Here is a 19,279-nt window from a genome sequence, read left to right on the forward strand (position 1 = left end):
ACTTATGAAGGTCGGTGCTCCCTGTGACTGTGCGTGCAATCCTCAATGAAACAAAGAAAGACGGTTAATCCCCACACACACTAGTTGGGTGCTAGCCCAGCTCGCATGCTGTGTATCATAAAGCAAATGATTCTGGATGGCTGCACTTCCAAAAATCCTCTTTATTGAAGTTCATGTGAGAGGTAGTTAACAGATAGAGGTAATTACTAAGCGCTAACATTTGCGTGAAGTGCCTCTACCTTCTTGTACCATGCTCCATCGGTTAATCACCTGTCAAATGAGCTTCAATAAAGAGGACTTTTGGAAGTGCAGCTATCTGCAATCATTTTGACTTTATGACTGTGTGTCAGTGGCAGCCCGTCCATAGGGGGTGCACGGGTGCCGCCTCCCCTATCCCTGCGTCCGGCCCCCTGATCTACATATCAGTGGTGCCAGACCATGGATTCAAATTTGGCGGGGGGTGTTTTTTGAAGCACCTGATTAGAGCCAGAGGCCTCCCCATGCTGGGGAGGAGGCCATCATTTTGAGTGTATGCCTCATTGTTTCAGGTATCCTGGTAATGGACTCCGGGACTAGACCAGCTTTCTTATCTGCTCTAACTTTCTTTATATAGCTGGAAACCAACTTACAGGTGCACAGGGTCCAGTACTGGAGTCACACAGGCTGACAGCACAGCGTAGAAACACACGGTTGGAGTTTCCAACTAACTTGAACATCTGCACAGGAAACTGTCCTTTTACTGGAGACAGCATTCTCCAGTAGGCTCTAATAGGCTTCAAAAAAGGGTGGCCTCGGAGCATAGAGCATTGCGCTCTGAGTCCACCCAGTTGTGTGACGTTAGCAAATAAATTTTCTCTATTTTTACACTAAAGTTCCTCCTCACTGATGTAGAGGCAGGTCGTGAAACCTGTTTCCCAATTGGCCAAAGCATCAGGCCATCCTATTGGATGCCTAGCACTTTGGCAGAAGAGGAGACATATCGTGGAGGAAGCTTGAGGAGCAGATACCAGAGCAGCTGCTGCCCACACTCCGGGAGAGGACATCACAGCCCCGCCACACGAGTGAATAAGTGCCGAATTGCGAGGGGGGTGCTGTCAGTGTTGTGGGGGGGGTATTGTTTGTCTGCCACCCCCCCAAAAAAAGAACTCACCAGCCGCCACTGCTTTATGTGCAACCTTGTTCTGCCATCTGTTGGCGTGTTACAAAAATTGTCTCAAAACCCACCACCTCGTATAGTTGCAGATTTGTTCAGTATGTGGAGAGTCATAGAGTTCATGAACTGTGTTTGCCCGACTCCTTACATTCAGGAGATTCAATGATTAGCAAACTGGTAATTTTTTCTGATTCATATTGGACAATAAAAGCCATCATTCTGGGGAGGAGGCCATCATTTTGAGTATGCCTCATTGTTTCAGGTGTCCTGGTTATGGACTCCGGGACTAGACCAGCTTTCTGGTTATGGACTCCCATACAAGACCAGCTTTCTGGTTATGGACTCCAGGACTAGACCAGCTTTCTGGTTATGGACTCCCGTACAAGACCAGCTTTCTGGTTATGGACTCCAGGACTAGACCAGCTTTCTGGTTATGGACTCCTGTACAAGACCAGCTTTCTGGTTATGGACTCCAGGACTAGACCAGCTTTCTGGTTATGGACTCCGGGACTAGATCAGCTTTCTGGTTTTGGACTCCGGGACTAGACCAGCTTTCTGGTTATGGACTCCGGGACTAGACCAGCTTTTTGGTTATGGACTCCGGGACTAGACCAGCTTTCTGGTTATGGACTCCGGGACTAGACCAGCTTTCTGGTTATGGACTCCGGGACTAGACCAGCTTTCTGGTTATGGACTCCGGGACTAGACCAGCTTTCTGGTTATGGACTCCGGCACTAGACCAGCTTTCTGGTTATGGACTCCGGGACTAGACCAGCTTTCTGGTTATGGACTCCGGCACTAGACCAGCTTTCTGGTTATGGACTCCGGGACTAGACCAGCTTTCTGGTTATGAACTCCGGGACTAGACCAGCTTTCTGGTTATGGACTCCAGGACTAGACCAGCTTTCTTATTTGCTCTAACTTTCTTTATATAGCTGGAAACCAACTTACGGGTGCACAGGATCCAGTACTGGAGTCACACAGGCTGACAGCACAGTGTAGAAACACGCGGTTGTAGTTTCCAACAAACTTGAACATCTGCACAGAATACCGTCCTTTACTGGAGATGCCGTTCTCGTCAACACTTATGGTTCCATCTGCCTTGTTAGGACAGCTAAAAAAAAAGTAAGAGTGGGATAAAAGGACATTTTACAGATACTAATTGTATACACATTGTACTAAAAGACTTAATTCACAGAACTGGGAGTAGAAGAACCGGTGCAACATGCATAATAAACAGAGGAAAAACATACACAATACACAATAAAAACCCTGTAGATAGCAAAAATGGGGGCATAAAACAATGGGATGAATAAAAAACAATAGGTGACTAAACTGTAATGAGAGGGGAGGGGGGAATACAAATCCATAAGTCCAATGGGAAAAGACGTAAAATAATGGCGGCAGCCGCCCTCAGAGAAAAGCCAGACTCTGCGAATCAAATAAAAGAACAAAACAGGAAGCGCCGACCTGAGTGTAGTATTAACCTGTGTGTAGTATTAAGATGTACAATAGACATGTGCAATTCGTTTTGTTCCAAATTCGTTTTCTTAACGAATTTTGACAAATTTGTTAATTCGGAAACGAAAACCCGTGTAGCAAACTTGGAAAAAAACTTTTAGAAAATTTCCAAATTCGAAAAAAATCGTAAATTTGGTAATTGGAAAAAATCGAAAATTCAAAAATAAATGGAAATTCGGAAATTTGAAAAAAATCTGAAAATTTGGAAATCGAAAAAAAAATTGGAAATTCGGAAGTTAAAAAAAATTGGAAATTTGAAACCCCAAAAATGAACTATTAAATACTAGGTATTGGAATTTCCTTTCAAATTTGGCTGTTGGTGAACGTAACGAATACGAAATTATCCGAATGTACCAATTATCCAAAATTATGAATGCCACATCTAAACGAATGGAACGTAACAAATTAATAATCATAAATTAAAATAATAATTATAATTTTTTACTTGTTCTGTTCCATTTGTTAAGATGGGGAATTCGTTATTTCGGATAATTTGCAACTTCGGATAAATTCGTATTCGTTACGTTCACTAACAGCCAAATTTGAAAGGAAATTCCAATACCTATAATTTAATAGTTAGAAATAGTTAAGTTATTATTAGTTAGTTATTATTTTAGATTTTCACATTTTCGGGTTTTCGAATTTCCAAATTACCGTTTTTTTGGGGGGCTTTTCCGATTTTTGATAGAATTTCTGAATTTCCGTATTTTTTTTCGAATTTCCTTTTTTTTTGAATTTACGATTTTTTTTTCGAATTTACGATATTTTAAAAATTTCAAATTTACGTTTTTTTTCGAATTTATGATATTTTCGAATTTCCAAATCTCCAATTTTTTTCGAATTTCAGAATTTTTTCGTATTTCCAAATTTGCGATTTTTTTTTTAATTTGCGAATTTACGATTTTTTTTAGAATTTACGATTGTATTTGAATTTGCGATTTTTTTCGAATTTCCAAATTTACAATTTTTTTTTTGAATTTACTTTTTTTTCCCGAATTTACGGATTTACGAATTGCGATCATAACGAATGACCCGAAAAAAAGAAAAAAAAAGAAAAAATGAAACGAAAACAAATTTTTCGGCAGTGTATTAAGATGTACAATTTTTTCAAAGGATTAAAAAAACCTTATTAATCCTTTGAATACATTGTACATCTTATTACTACACTCAGGTTGGCACTTCCTGTTTTGTTTTTCATTTATTCAAAAAACTAACAATCTACATCATGGCTGGACGCAGGTGGATTGAACCATCCAGCAGCTTCTCCTGTCTCTGGACACCAGATGTAGAGATCATTAGAGGGATCTTCTTGCTTCAAAATTTACCTGCTTTGGATGAAGTAATATTTCGTGGAGTCATTTGCGTCATTCGATGGGGTGGCGTAGCAGTTCTTCATCACCAGAACAAGATTTGATGTGCCGCCCAGAAAGAAGACTCCGACATATAAGAATTCGTTTGTGGACAGGGAGACTTCTGATCCTGTGTATGGAGTTTTGTAGTTGCTATCTTTATACAAAGCCATGTAGACCTTGAACTGTCCCTTCCCTGACACTGTGATCGATATAAAGCTGCATTTCAAAGAAAAAAATAATGATAAAAAATAAAGTAAATATACAATACTAGTAATTTAAGTGAAAACGCTACTTGTTATAAAACAATTAATGTACCTTTGTCCTATTACTAGATAAAAATTGAACTATTGTGGAGGCAGCATGGACTCTCGTGGTACTACATGAACTTACAAAAGTCGGTTTACAAAAAATATAAAAATTTATTACACACAAAATGTACACATAATAAAAAGCCTTCAAAAAGTAGATACGAGACCACTGAATGCTGCTAATCGTGGAGCATCCACTTATCTGACGCAAGTTGGAAGAAATCAGATATATATACAGTTGCAATAAAAAAAGTACAGTATGTGAACCCTTTTGGAATGATATGGATTTCTGCGCAAATTGGTCATAAAATGTGATCTGATCTTCATCTAAGTCACAACAATAGACAATCACGGTCTGCTTAAACTAATAACACACAAAGAATTAAATGTTACCATGTTTTTATTGAACACACCATGTAACCATTCACAGTGAAGGTGGAAAAAGTATGCAAACCCTTGGATTTAATAACTGGTTGAACCTCCTTTGGCAGCAATGACTTCAACCAAACGTTTCCTGTAGTTGCAGATCAGATGTGCACAACGGTCAGGAGTAATTCTTGACCATTCCTCTTTACAGAATTGTTTCAGTTCAGCAATATTCTTGGGATGCCTGGTGTGAATCGCTTTCTTGAGGTCATGCCACAGCATCTCAATCGGGTTGAGGTCAGGACTCTGACTGGGCCACTCCAGAAGGCGTATTTTCTTCTGTTTAAGCCATTCTGTTGTTGATTTACTTCTATGCTTTGGGTCGTTGTCCTGTTGCAACGCCCATCTTCTGTTGAGCTTCAGCTTCTGAACAGATGGCCTTAAGTTCTCCTGCAAAATGTCTTGATAAACTTGGGAATTCATTTTTCCTTCGATGATAGCAATCCGTCCAGGCCCTGACGCAGCAAAGCAGCCCCAAACCATGATGCCCCCGCTACCATACTTCACAGTTGGGATGAGGTTTTGATGTTGGTGTGCTGTGCCTCTTTTTCTCCACACATAGTGCTGTGTGTTTCTTCCAAACAACTCAACTTAGGTTTCATCTGTACACAGAATATTTTGCCAGTACTGCTGTGGAACATCCAGGTGCTCTTGTGCAAACTGTAAATGTGCAGCAATGTTTTTTTTGGACAGCAGTGGCTTCCTCTGTGGTATCCTTCCATAAAATCCATTCTTGTTTAGTGTTTTACGTATCGTAGATTCTGTCAGGGACGTGTTGGTGGTCATCGGGCTAACATACATGCACGCAGGTGCACGAGGGGCTTTCCCAGAGCAATTCAGCCAAATTTCCCACTGGGGGGCGCTGGCACGCTTCCGCGCGCGCCCGTTCGCGCTAGTGCTGTTTGGCGCCAAAGTCCCTTTAAATAGATGTCAGTTACTTCTATCAGGTGCTGTTCGTCTGCAGCTCTGCACCTGAGTTCTGTATCTGCCTGTTGTTACTATTGTGAATTTACCCGGCTCCGTCTGACTATTCTGCTATCTCCTACCCGACCCGGCCTGCCTGACCTTGCTGTATCCTGTTACCCATTGCCGATTACCTGCCTGCCCGACTATTCTGTGATCATCCCTTCTGCCATATACCTGCCTGATCTCCTGCTGATACGGACTGTTTGACTCTGCTTTGCTTGTGTCCTGTGACGCTGCTCACCACCTGCTCTTCCAGCTCCAGGTTCTGCTGCTGCAACATCCTTCTCCTGCCTGCTAACGGATCCGCTTCTGCCTGCTCGCATCCGCTATACAGCCTTCCTGAAGGAAGTCTCATCAGCTCCTGCGCTGGTCATCGCAAGAAACTGCATCAGGCACTCCTACCCACTGTGCTCAGTAGACTGCTGTCCCCACTCCAGTGGCTTCTGAACCAGTGCTTAAGAGAGGTCTCCTTTCATCAGTCGGGCTCAACTACCAGGTACCTAACAGATTCGCTAACAGGGATGTTAGCATATGCCAGAGACTTTTGTAAGTCTTTAGCTGACACTCTAGGATTCTTCTTCACCTCATGGAGCAGTCTGCGCTGTGCTCTTGCAGTCATCTTTACAGGACGCCCACTCCTAGGGAGAGTAGCAGCAGTGCTGAACTTTAGGGCAGGGCAGCTGTAACCAACACCTCCAATCTCATCTCATTGATTGGACTCCAGTTGGCTGACACCTCACTCCAATTAGCTCTTGGAGATCTCATTAGTCAAGGGGTTCACATACTTTTTCCACCTGCACTGTGAATGTTTACATGGTGTGGTCAATAAAAACATGGTAACATTTAATTCTTTGTGTGTTATTAGTTTAAGCAGACCGTGATTGTTTATTGTTGTGACTTAGATGAAGATCAGATCACATTTTATGACCAATTTGTGCAGAAATCCATATCATTCCAAAAGGGTTCACATACTTTTTATTGCAACTGTATAGTGGTTCCGCACTGTTAAACATGGAGACTATTCTTCCAGTTGCACACTCTACATGTTTCGGGGTTACCCCCTTCCTCACGAGTATATTGGGTCAGAAAATGATCTACAAGAAAGCATATGAATCAGATATACAATATTACCATCAAGAAAACATACATAACTAATAACCAACCTTCATGATATACTGTCATGTATCTATATGAATAAAAATAAAATCTAATGTAACCCCTCAGTACATCCTTCAACATTTGAATATTAAACCCCAAATGTTGAGGGAGTCTTCATTTTCTGACCCAATATACTCCTGAGGAAGGGGGTAACTCCGAAACATGTAGAGTGTGCAACTGGAAGAATAGTTTCCGCGTTTAACAGTGCGGAACCATTATATATATCTAATTTCTTCCAACTTGCATCAGATAAGTGAATGCTCCATGATTAGCAGCATTCAATGTCTAGTATCTACTTTTTGTGTCAAAGTATTTTATTGAGTTCCAGATAGAAAAAAATACAGTATAGCGTGTACATCGTCTTCTGAATCACCAAATTTGAATAACATTAATAATATAATCAACTCATACATTAAACAGCTTTGTGAACTACATTTGGGGAGTGATGAGGGCCCATGGCCACTGACACCCTCTTTGGGGTCTAGCTGTGTCGGTGGAAGCGGGGATGCCCCAACTTCTGTTTTGAAGGTGTGAAAAACAGTGGTAGCTGTTAAGCCTTTGGTAAGCCCTCGAGATTGATCAGTTTTAGCAGAACCTCTGGATCTCCCAGGGTGGCCTGGAATCAGCCTTGTTTACATTTGGTTCTAGCCCTATAGGCTTGAAGGTATGATCCTTGGTGAAAGATTATAGTGTGAAACACACCAAAGGAGAGTAGAAGGAAAGAAGAAGAAGGAAGAGAGTTGCCAATCCTAGAGGAATTGAGTTGTATCAAGGTATCAAGGATAGTATCTACTTTTTGAAGGCTTTTTATTATGTGTACATTTGTGTATAATAAATGTATATTTTTTGTAAACTGACTCTTGTAAGTTCATATTGTACCACGAGAGGCCATGCTGCCTCCACAATAGTTCAATTTTTAATACTAGTAATTTAAATGACAGTTAAAAGATAAATTGGTAAGGATTGGCAAGAATAGAAACATTGAAATTAGAAGGGCTCAGTCATAGTTACAGACAATAAAGAGAGGCCTGGAGCCAGCCCAAAAGACATAGCGGAGGGCCGAGCATGATAGGGGTTAAACGGGCATAGGAACGAGGAGGAGAAAGAGGAGCGCGGTGGGGGGCGGAACCTTGGAAGAAGGAAGTGATGTGGAATGAGGAGGGAGGTGGCCTCAGTCGAATGGGGGAGCGGAGCAGCTTCCCACCCTCCCGCCCTACATGTTGTGGTAATTTTTCTTGTTGGGGTTGGGGGGGACTGGAGCGTCCACGAGAAAAAGTGGAAAGTGGTGTGTAACGAAACATCCCTACACTCCGCTTTCATCATATACCGCTTCCTCCCAGTCTGAATATAGATATCAAATATTCCAACCGCTCTCAGATACAAAACAAGACGATACTTGTTTAGTTGCTGAACATGGACTCTCTTTTATTAGAACCAAAATACAAGTCTTTATATACAGTTAAAGAGGAGGTTCGCCCCTCCTGCTCATATTACTCTAACAATACACCTGTAACCAGAAACAGAATTAACATGAGCTAATTAACTACATAAAGGTATCTTGCAAGCTGCACACATGGGTGAATGGGGATCACCGATTAAGCAGCTAGCCATCACAAGGGATGAGAAGACCGCTGTAGGGATAAGCTCAGACCCGCCATATGGAGGTAAATAACCAGTGTTGGCCCGTTCATTAGGCCCCCCTCTATCCACAGCCACCACCTCCATGCTCTAGCCATTGCTGCTGCCACCCCCTATTCATGCGTCTGGCCCCTTTCAGGATGCCTGGGCGCCTGGATTACAGTGGCTGGGGTGTTTTTTTTTAAGCACCTGATTAGAGCCACAAACTCTAATAGGCTTCAAAATAGGGTGGGCTCGTGGCGATGTTGCAACACTGATCCTCCTTCCAGCCAATCAGGAAGTGAGTCTGATACCCATCAGCCAAATGACTGAAAGGACAGGCGATCCTATTGGATGCCTAGGAGGAGGGGAGGAGATGCACGCCGAAAGCAAGGAGGAGGGAGGGAGGAGAGGACACAGGAGCCACTACCCGATGTCCCCATCCCCGCTGCTCCTTGATGTCCGTTGCTGCCCAATGCCTAGATTGGTTAAGTGGACCGACTGGCAGACAGTGAGTGGGGGGTGGCTTTGATGTTCGGGGGGGTTGTTTGCCACCCCCCCAAACAAGAAAACCACGAGCCGCCACTGTATAAACCCGGCAGTGTCTCCAGCTCTCACACCCGCTCTCATAGAATTAGCAAGAGACCAAATCGGGGCGGGGACCCAGGGTGCCTAGAGACCACATATTGAGAGGCCAGGGAGTGGACCCATGTAGAAGTGGTGCTACATTTGTTTCGGCTGAGTGAGCTAATAGGAGTTGAGTGAAACAGGTCTAAGAGATCAAAGTAAAGAGAGCACAGGTGCTGCTGAAGACAAGAGAATAGATAACAACAAAACCTGGGGAATGCCCAGGAAAATGAAGACAAGAGAAGCCTGGTGGCTTAGCATTTTCTCTTGACTCTTTCATTGTTAGAAAGCCCCGGTGTGGGAATCTTTGTTTGAATTTTGCTTTTCCTGTTAATAAAAGTTGGCCACAAAAGCCTTCCCACAGAGAGATGAGCAAATCTGCTCAAATTCAATTAACCAAGGGTTTAAAAATTCTTGTACAAAATTTGTCTAACCCAAACTTAGAAGTGAATCCCACTGAAGTCTACAGGGGACACATCCTGCTAAATTCTGACCATTTTTTAGGGCTAATAGGCAAACTGCTGTAAAATGGACATGGGAAGGTGGGCACTGCTGTGGGGGACATGTATCAAAAGTATAAAAACTGCCTTACCCTAAGCTATGTATCCCGGTCCTATGGGGCTAATCCAATGCCTCCTCAACTGAAGAATGGTTCTTGAGGCTCAATAAAGTTGCCAAATGGAGGAGCTCATAGCCCTCTCACATGACAACATCTCCAAACACCCTCTGGGCCTGTTGGTTCCACTTCAAGACCACTTCCGAATACTCCCAAATCATGAACCCAGGCAATACCTAAGGTAAACCTCTACCTCATCCTTTAATCAACCCCACAACACCTCGCTCAATATCAGGCCCATGGGAGGATCGAGGGTGGATGGCCCGAAGTTTAGGGTCAGATAGGAGGCCCATGCCCTCCCTGTCTTGGCCTATTCCACCCTCCCATCTCACAGCCGTACCCTCCTCCCATCTTTGTACCCCTTTCCCCCAAACCACATCCCTTCTTATCCCCTTACATCTTTCTTACATGCGTGATGCGTGATTTTTGCCCGTCTGAATTGCATACAGACGATCGCTCTTTCGAATAGGAACTTTTTCCGACCAAAAAATAGAGAACCTGTTCTCAATTTTTTTGCTGGCTGGAATTCCACCAGCAAAATTCCGATAGAGCATACACACGGTCGTATTTTCCGACCAAAAACTCACATCGGTCTTTTGCTGGCGGCATTTCCGATCATGTGTACGGGGCATTACTCACACTATTTGACACATACCACACCGAAAACATATCCACCACATCACCCTACAGAAACACTAATAGTCAATACAGTTTATTTCAAGAAACCAGTTGAAACCACAGCAAAGTAAAATCTAATGTGAATTTTGTCCCCTCAGAGATCCGCCACCTCCCGATTTCAGAGAAACAAAATTCACGCCTTAATTACAAATGGTACAATTATCTAACATATTCATCTAGTCACTGTTATGTACTATTTTTCTCTTACAACTGGTACACATGTTTCATCTTGGTGATTACTACAGATTTTTTATATATTCTTAGGCCCTTGGGCCCATATATCTATTGTTATACTTGCTCATTTATTTCAAAATTTTCCTCAATAAAATACTATGGAAAAAAACAAAACAAAAAAAACTGCCTTACCATGGGGGGGGGTCCTATTATACAGGCAGCTTTGAAAAATATGCAAATCCCTTAAATCCCATGATTTGGGGATGTTTTATAGCTTTAATTACTCTTACAGAACTGTATGATTTTCATGGACAGTCTCAGGAACACATAATATTTCAGAAGCGCATATTTGGCTGTAAAATTATTGTTATTCCTTCTAAAATTAGCTTATATAAAGCAACAGCAGCACCCCAATCTGATTCATTTCAGTTTGAAAAAAATGTCTTTGTTTAGGTAGTTTTATAAGTAATACATGATTTTTAATGGAAAGGTAATAATCCCACTTCGATAGGCAGATACAGATTGCACAGTAGTTTTAGCACATTTTACTAACATATAATAGATGTATTATTCTGTATATAGGTTCCTTCCCCCTGGTGTATTTTGGTCTATTTATATAAAAAAATTCACATAGCCCAGTGATGGCGAACCTTTGGCACGCGTGCCACAGCTGGCACTCAGAGCCATCTCTGTGGTTCACGTGAGAGAGTCCATGTTTGCAGCGGGTCAGAGCGGGCAGCAAGCAGCGGTGAGGTGCAGGAAACTATCTGCACGAGTGAGCAGGTGGCCCCCGCAGCCTCCGCAGGGAAGGTTAGAGGCCTGAGAGCACGGGAGGGAGAGAAGAGCTTCATCGCCTCCTTGATGGCCAAAAAGGCGAGCAGCATCCCCAGCGCCTTCCGAAGCTGGACTCCTCAAACCTCCTCTTCAACAGTGAGGCCTGGAGAACAGGCTGACTGAGAACCCGGAAGATGAGGACAGGTGGGAGGCGCAGGCTGAAAACACTAGTGGTGCCGCTTGAGGTTCCTGTGTCTTGTGACTCACACTGAGGATGCCGGCTGGGGAAAGCCTGCATGTAGTTTAAAGGAAGGAAGTATATAGTGGAAGCAGCCTCAAATCACCTTTGAAATGGCCGCAATCCATGACTAAGCCCCACGGCGAGGGTGTGGGCTAATTAGAGCCACGCTGAGGCTGCTATTACAATGGTGACTTTTGGTTCCTGATGGTGTGCAGCACTCAGGGTTGTTTCCTTCCTTTCTACTGCAAACTCTGGAAAATGCTAACTATTGGTTACACTTGTTTGCTAATTTCCTCTAGCATGCTCTAGAATTGTTACATTGTAGAAGGATGTATATGTGTTCTGTATCTCTCAACTTCATCTAGTGGCCATAACGCTGTATTGTACTACTGTCCATAATAAAAGAACATTCATTCAGAAGATAAAATAGCCTAAGGAACAGTTGTCTTTGCCCAATTTGCACACAATGAATATACATGAAGACTTTATGGATGAATGGCTATAAAATATACAATATTTGGAAACAGACCCCATACATGTATTTTCTGTTGTGATGTATTTGTTCTAGCGTCTCCTCTTGCCTCTTGCCCTGGATAATCATCTATGAAAATCTTGGTTGAGTCGGTCAGATTTGATGGAGCGGTCTCCTAATGTGAATCCAGCCAGAACCCAAAATACTAAGCAGGCCACCATTAGACATTTTCCATTATCCTTAGACTCACATTTTTATTTTTTACCTGAAGATAGGATCGGGAACCGTATTCAGACTGGCTATCAAATCCAACTTGTAGGAACACTGCAGGGTTGCACTCAGGGTTTTGTCGCCTGTGGTGGTTCCAAAGGTGTCCACATTAATAGTGATAACCGTCTTATAGGTGACATGGGTGTTGTTTGTTTCCTTAATAGAAACAAATGAGAAAAAAATAATAATTACAAAATGTTATTAGATGCATCTATTCCCTCCTCTCCCATCACACACACCAACTACCATACAAAGGCCACACAAATGCAATGGAACTTCAACTATGGGATAGAGCCATTGGAATTCTTTTCTAACCAGTTGCCGACCAGCCTGTGGCAAGTTGGCCAGGCTGCGCAAATTGACATACCGGTACGTCGGTTCGTGCACTGGATTTTGTGGGCGCACGCCCGCCGCGTGTCGCAGGTAGCTCGCCCGTGGGTCCGGCAGAATCGATGTCCGCCGGCCACCTGCAATTGCGGGATAGAGAGCCAGAGCAGGGACCTGTCAGTGTAAACAAACAAATTCCCTTTTTGACAGGGGAGTTGAGAGAGATATGCTGTTCCTAGTGATCAGGAACAGTGATTTCTCTCTTCTCCCAGGCAGCCCATCCCCCATACAGCTAGAAACACCTCCCAGGGAGCACAGTTAACCCCTCGTTCGCACCCTAGTGTTAACCACTTCCCTGTCAGTGTCATTTATACAGTAATCAGTGCATTTTTATAGCTCTGATCACTGTACTGGTGTCACTGGTCACCAAAAAGTGTCACTTAGGGTCAGATCACTGCCATTACCAGTAAAAACAATAAAAATAAAGTCTCTAAATCTTTCCCCTATTTTGTGGACACTATAACTTTTGCGCAAACCAATCAATATACATTTTTTCCGTTTTTTTTACCAAAAATATGTAGAAGAATACAAATCAGCCTAAACTGATGAATAAATTTGTTTTTTGATATTTTTTGGGGGATATGTATTATTATTACTTGATCCATCTCCTTTTTAATTGTCATTGTGATCATTTTTAACATGCTTAATATGCTCCATTATTCACTATCCTCTCGTGTGACAAATGTGTATATAATTTGTTGGTTTTCTATATACACACATAGCTGCTCTTCTGCACCATTAAGGGTCACTGACTTATATGTCTCAAGTTTATTCTTTGATTTATACATATACATACTTCTCCACAGATATAGTCATATCAATATATTTTTTATAATGTATTTTTTATATATTTTTTTTTTATTGATTCCATTGCCCTTCATTTAGCTTATAGATTAATTTTTCATATTTTAATTTATTATATATCTAACAGACCAATTTTGACTCATTTAAACATACATGTCTATACGATGACATATGGTGGCTACCACACATATTTTCACTGTGTGTAGGTGGGGCTTAATATTTAGGTACCTATTGGTCCGCACACATATACTTTTCTAATATACCATTTTGTTAATACATGTATGCATATAGACTTCATCATTAGCCGTATGCGGTTTGGCACATTGCATTTTATAACATTTTATTTATTAGTGTTTGCCTATTAGGGTTCTCCTCCCGATGCTTTAAATATATGTGTGGTTGAACATGCATATGTGTTTAAATTAATATTTATTTGCACTGGTTCATGTTACATATTTATATACAGCTCAATACTCACATCAATTTGAGGGTTTTTTATTTGTTTAAAACCAGCAGGTTTCCTTTGTAATATCATGTATGCATATTGATTTATGTACTGTATTTTTTATCCTGTTTTTTATCCTGTGTTGATTGTAAGCTGACTTTGCATTAAGTCCGGTATTTTGTTTGATTAGTGCCCGTATAGGATAGAATGACTAATCAGATGCCCGTGCGCTGTTTTTCATTCGCTGGAGACAGTGAATGGGGCACAGATCACAGCTTAATGGCAGCCACGTAACCAATTCATTCCTGATTGGTTACGTGGCCTGTCATGCTCATAAATACCGGCCTCTTGATTGGTAGCTCACACCCTCAGACAAAGTCAGGGAGTGACGAAACGCGTCAGTGACGTGATCTCATGGAAGAGATGTGAGCGCTCCACAGGCCGAGGAGGAACCAGGAAGCATACCACTGCTGTACACAGCGGATGCTTCTTTTGTCTTTCCGGGACCGGGATATTACACAGGCACAGTGCACTTTATCTTTGCTTCATTTTAATTGTTATCTGGTACGCATATTCTGTAAGGGGGGGTGTTTTGGATGAAATAAACTTTTTAAGCAGTATCACACTATGTGGACATTTCATTCCTCCGATATGGTTCACTGGAGCCCCAGATAGCGTGACTGACACCCGGTGGATGTTTTTATTTTATTGGAGCAGTGGAGAAGTATGACTAGTATCAAAGGCACATTATTGCTGTATTTCTGGTGAGTGCATCCCCATAGGGGAAGTTTCCCTCACATGGTGAAGTATATGGTGGAAGTTTCTTTTTACAGAACACAGCTAAAGCTACAATAGACCTCCTCCGTTGCCTTTTTTTACTCATGTATGGACCATATATGAAAGCTTGTCCTTTTGATCAGTTTGGACACGAAGCACTGCTGAATATCTAAAGGGACTATTTGAGACTTTTTTTGATTATTGCATTTATATCTATGTTATACATTTTAAGTAGCTGCTTTCTAAGTATTTTTTACACTGTTTTACATTTTACTACGTGGGTACCCTGGAGAATTTCTTGCCCAGGGTGCAGAGCGATGTTTTGGTAGGTGGGTGTTTCTAAACATCTTCATAACGATATGTATTATAGCAGAAAGTAAAAAAAAATGTTTTTTTTTTCAAAATTGTTGCTCTTTTTTTGTTTCTAGCGCAAAAAATAAAAACCGCAGAGGTGATCAAATTGCACCAAAGAAAGATCTATTTGTGGGGAAAAAAAAGGACGTTAATTTTGTTTGGATATAACATTGCACAACCGCGCAATTGTCAGTTAAAGTGGCGCAGTGCCATATCTCAAAAAATGGCCTGGTAAGGAAGGGGGTAAATCCTTCTGGGGCTAAAGTGGTTAACACCCGACTAGAGAATTAAAAAAAAATGTTTTATATTTACTTATTTTTAACACTGTTATGCCGCGTACACACGATCGGACATTCCTACAACAAAACCATGGATTTTTTTCCAAAGGATGTTGGCTCAAACTTGTCTTGCATACACACGGTCACACAAATCTTGTCGGAAATTCTGAACGTCAAGAACATGGTGACGTACAAGACATACGACGAGCTGAGAAAAATTAAGTTCAATAGCCAGTGCGGCCCTTCTGCTTGATTCAGAGCATGCGTGGACTTTTGTGCGTCTGACTTGTGTACACACGCTCGTAATTTCCGAAAACAAGTTTTGTTGTCGTAAAATTTGAGAACCTGCTTTGAGACATTTGTTGGCGGAAAGTCTGACAGCAAATGTTGAATAGAGCATACACACGGACGGACTTTCTGACAACACGCTCACATCTAACATTTGTAGTAGGAAAGTCTGATAGTGTGTACGGGGCATACATCTTATTGGTGAAGTCATGGGGGGAGGGATAGGGGAGGAGGATATGTTACAAGCTCAGTTTTAGAAAGATTGAGTTTGAGGAAGTGGCGTGATATCCATACTGATATGTGGTTCAGTGAATTTGTGATAGGTTAGGAGATGGAGGGGGTGAGTTGATGAGTATAGGGATAGATCTGGTGGTGTCATTAGCATAGAAGTCGTTTTTCAAGCAATGGGGGGTTATCAACTGGACCAGGGAAGAGGTGTAGAGAGAGAATAGGAGGGGCCCAAGATTGGAGCCTTGGGGTACCCCAACAGAATGTGGAAGAGGAGCGGAGGAGTTGGGGTTCTACATGACACTGAAAGTGTGCAGAGATTGGTAGGAGGAGATCCTGGAAAGAGCTGTGGAGGCCAAGGCAGTAGAGTTTATTGAGGAGGAGCAGGTGGTTGACTGTGTCAAAGGCAGTGGAAAGGTCTAAGAGTATGAGTATGGCGTAATGGCCATTGGTTTTCTTTCAATAATTTTTATTTGCCGTAACCAGATATGATTACAGAAAAAGGTCATTGCATCAAAATTAACATCATTGAAGCATGAACAGATAAATCAAACAAGAAATTGACAAGTGCATAGATCACAGTAATAATAGCAAAGATATCTGTCTTGGGTCCAACTTCATGGATAAAGTGATCATAGTAGCAAGAAGAAAGTGGAATGCCGGCTCTATTGTTAAGAAATAGGTTATCCCCCTAACAGGAGTTATTACCGTAATTCCAGTGGGCTCATCACAACTAAAGGAGAACCTGTCCAAGAAACCCAGAGACATGTCCCAAAACAAAACTTTCAGAAATAAAAAGGACAAATACCCAAGCAATGAGAACTTGGAGAGGTAGAGAGAAGAGGGAAAGACCTAAAGAAAGTATAAAGCAAACAAAATGAATATATGGTTTAGAGACAGAACAGGCACCAGGGTTCCTCATGGTGGCCATTGGTTTTAGCAGTTAGTAGGTTGTTGGTGAGTTTCAGTAAGGCCATTTCTGTGGAATATTGTGGGTGGAAGTTGGTCAGTGAGGTAGCAACTCATACGGTTGTAGACAAGACATTCAAGAACCTTGGAGGCAAATAGGAGCAGGGAGATGGGTCTTAAAGTGATTGTAAAGTCTTGTTTTTTTTTTTTTGTTTTTTTAAATAACAAACATGTTATACTTACCTCCTCTGTGCAGTTGGTTTTGCACAGAGCAGCCTGAATCCTCTTCTTCTCGGATCCCTCTTTGCTTCTCCTGGCCCCTCCCTCCTATCGAGTGCCCCCTCAGCCAGCAGCTTTCTATGGAGGCACCCGAGCCAAGTCAGAGATCCGTGTATCCATTCAGACACGGAGCCCCGACTTGGCCCCATCCCCTTTTTTCCCCTGATTGGCTGACTGACTCTGATTGACAGCCGCGGGAGCCAATGGCGCTGCTACTGTGTCTCAGCCAATCAGGAGAAGTGTCACAGACGGCTTAGACATTCGTGGACATCACTGGATAGAGATGGGGCTCAGGTAAGTATTAGGGGTTGCTGGGGGTGGGGTGCTGCACACAGAAGGTTTTGTATCTTAATGCATAGAATGCACCTTCTGCCTTTACAACTCCTTTAGGCTATTCAAACAGGTGGGGTTCAGTGAGGGTCTTTTAAGTATGAGGGTAATCAGTGCATGTTTAAGTGGAGAGAGAAAGGTCCTAGAGGAGAGGGATAGGTTGAAGATGTGGATTACAGAGTTTAGGATTGAGTAGGAAGTGTGGTCGTGTAATTGTGAGGGGACAGAGTCCAGAGGACAGGTGATGAGATGGGCCTCCGAAAGGAGTTTGGCAACTTTCTGAATGGTAACAAGGTTGAAAGAGGAAAGTATTGAGTGTGGTGTTGGACCTGGTGTGTTGGTTGGAGGAGAAATATGGACACTGGATATCTCATCACGAATTGTGTCCATTTTGTTTTGAAAATGACTGGAAAATTATTAGAGAACACTTACCTGGACTCCACAACTTCCGACTTTTAGAGGAGCCTGGATTGTGAAGGTATTTGTGACGGGGTCATCCTGGAAGCCATAGCAGACATTATCTTTCACATGACTCTTGTTGAAGTAAATGCTCAGATCATTAAACTGACATTTATGGAAGGCGGCTGTCATCTCAAACGATCCGCAGGTCTTCTCAGGAACAACCTGTGACAAAGCTTTCAATGGAACAAGAATATATTTTATTATCTTTCAGGGGCCCCATTACATATTCCAAAAATGACAGCCAACATGAAGGGTTTCCAGGATAATGGAATTAAATAGAGAAGGGGCTTTTGGGTAATGTAGGAGTAGCTGGAGAGACCTAAAACGACTTTTGCAATGAGTTTGGATTATTACATAGTACACGTTAAAGCTTACAGTAGATGAGATTTTAATGGTTGGATTTCCATTTACTTTAAGGCATTGTTCACATTAGTGTGATTTCAGATGAGACTTCAGTTGTACAGAATCGCATGACAATGGAAATGACATTGTTTTCAATTGTACATGTTCACACAAATGGAAATCAGCATGACACAAATTGGAAAAGGTTCCTGTGCTACTTTATTGTGATTCTAACATGATTTTGACCCCATAAAATATGCAAACCACATCCAAGTTGCATTACATATTTGCACTGAAAGTTGGATCAAAATCTGATCACAGCAGTGTGAACCGAGCCTAAAAACTAGGAGGTGGTGCAGCTTAAAAACCAACAGGGAGTAATGTTACTTGTATCCCCTCTATTACATCAGATAGACAGAGAATACTTTTCAGAGGCTGCAGCTACACAGATTCTGGAGACACACACCTATATTCTAAGTTGATAAGATATTGGAAAGATTTTGCTCAAAATAATAATACAATTTTGAAAACTATTGTTGTATGTAATCCATATACATGTATTTTTGGGCATACAGAGCAGGAGTCTCCAAACAACGACCTTCAGGCCAAATCTATCCCGCTACAGGATTGGATCACATGTTTACAGATTTGTATTTTTCCCAATACCTTAGCAATGGATGACCTTCTTGAACCAGCAAGAGGACAGAACTTCCTCCATCCATACCTGCTCCACCTCTTGCCTCCCACCCAGCTGCTACAATGACAATAGACATGCTGAGAGCAAGGTACGGGTAGACTATGTATAAGGAATCTGATGTAAAGGGGGGCTCTGATGTGGACCCTAATGTAGGGAGGCTTCCTAAGTTGGACTCTAATGTAAGGGGGTTCTGATGAGGACCCTGATATTAAAAGGACTACAATGGGCACCCTGCCGTAAGGGGGGACTCCTAATGTGGACTCAGATGTAAGAAGGACTCTGATGGGCACCCTGATGGAAGGGGGGCTCCTAAGGTGGAATCTGATGTAAGGGGGCTCTGATGGGG

General features: G+C 42.2%; 1 protein-coding gene across 1 annotated transcript in view; it reads right to left on the minus strand.

Annotated features, from left to right (window-relative positions):
• Positions 1-2,078: 2,078 nt before the first annotated feature.
• LOC141147430 (pancreatic secretory granule membrane major glycoprotein GP2-like) overlaps positions 2,079-19,279 on the minus strand; it is a 49,354-nt gene continuing 32,153 nt past the window's right edge. The window contains exons 4-7 of the mRNA XM_073634666.1: positions 17,859-18,067; positions 12,349-12,509; positions 4,000-4,242; positions 2,079-2,267 (exon numbers count right to left, since the gene is read on the minus strand). Of these exons, the coding sequence (XP_073490767.1) occupies positions 2,081-2,267; positions 4,000-4,242; positions 12,349-12,509; positions 17,859-18,067 (800 nt within the window). The 3' untranslated portion in view covers positions 2,079-2,080. The remainder of the gene's footprint in view (positions 2,268-3,999; positions 4,243-12,348; positions 12,510-17,858; positions 18,068-19,279) is intronic.

Source organism: Aquarana catesbeiana, linkage group LG06, assembly GCF_042186555.1.
Source record: "Aquarana catesbeiana isolate 2022-GZ linkage group LG06, ASM4218655v1, whole genome shotgun sequence".
Lineage (NCBI taxonomy): Eukaryota > Metazoa > Chordata > Amphibia > Anura > Ranidae > Aquarana > Aquarana catesbeiana.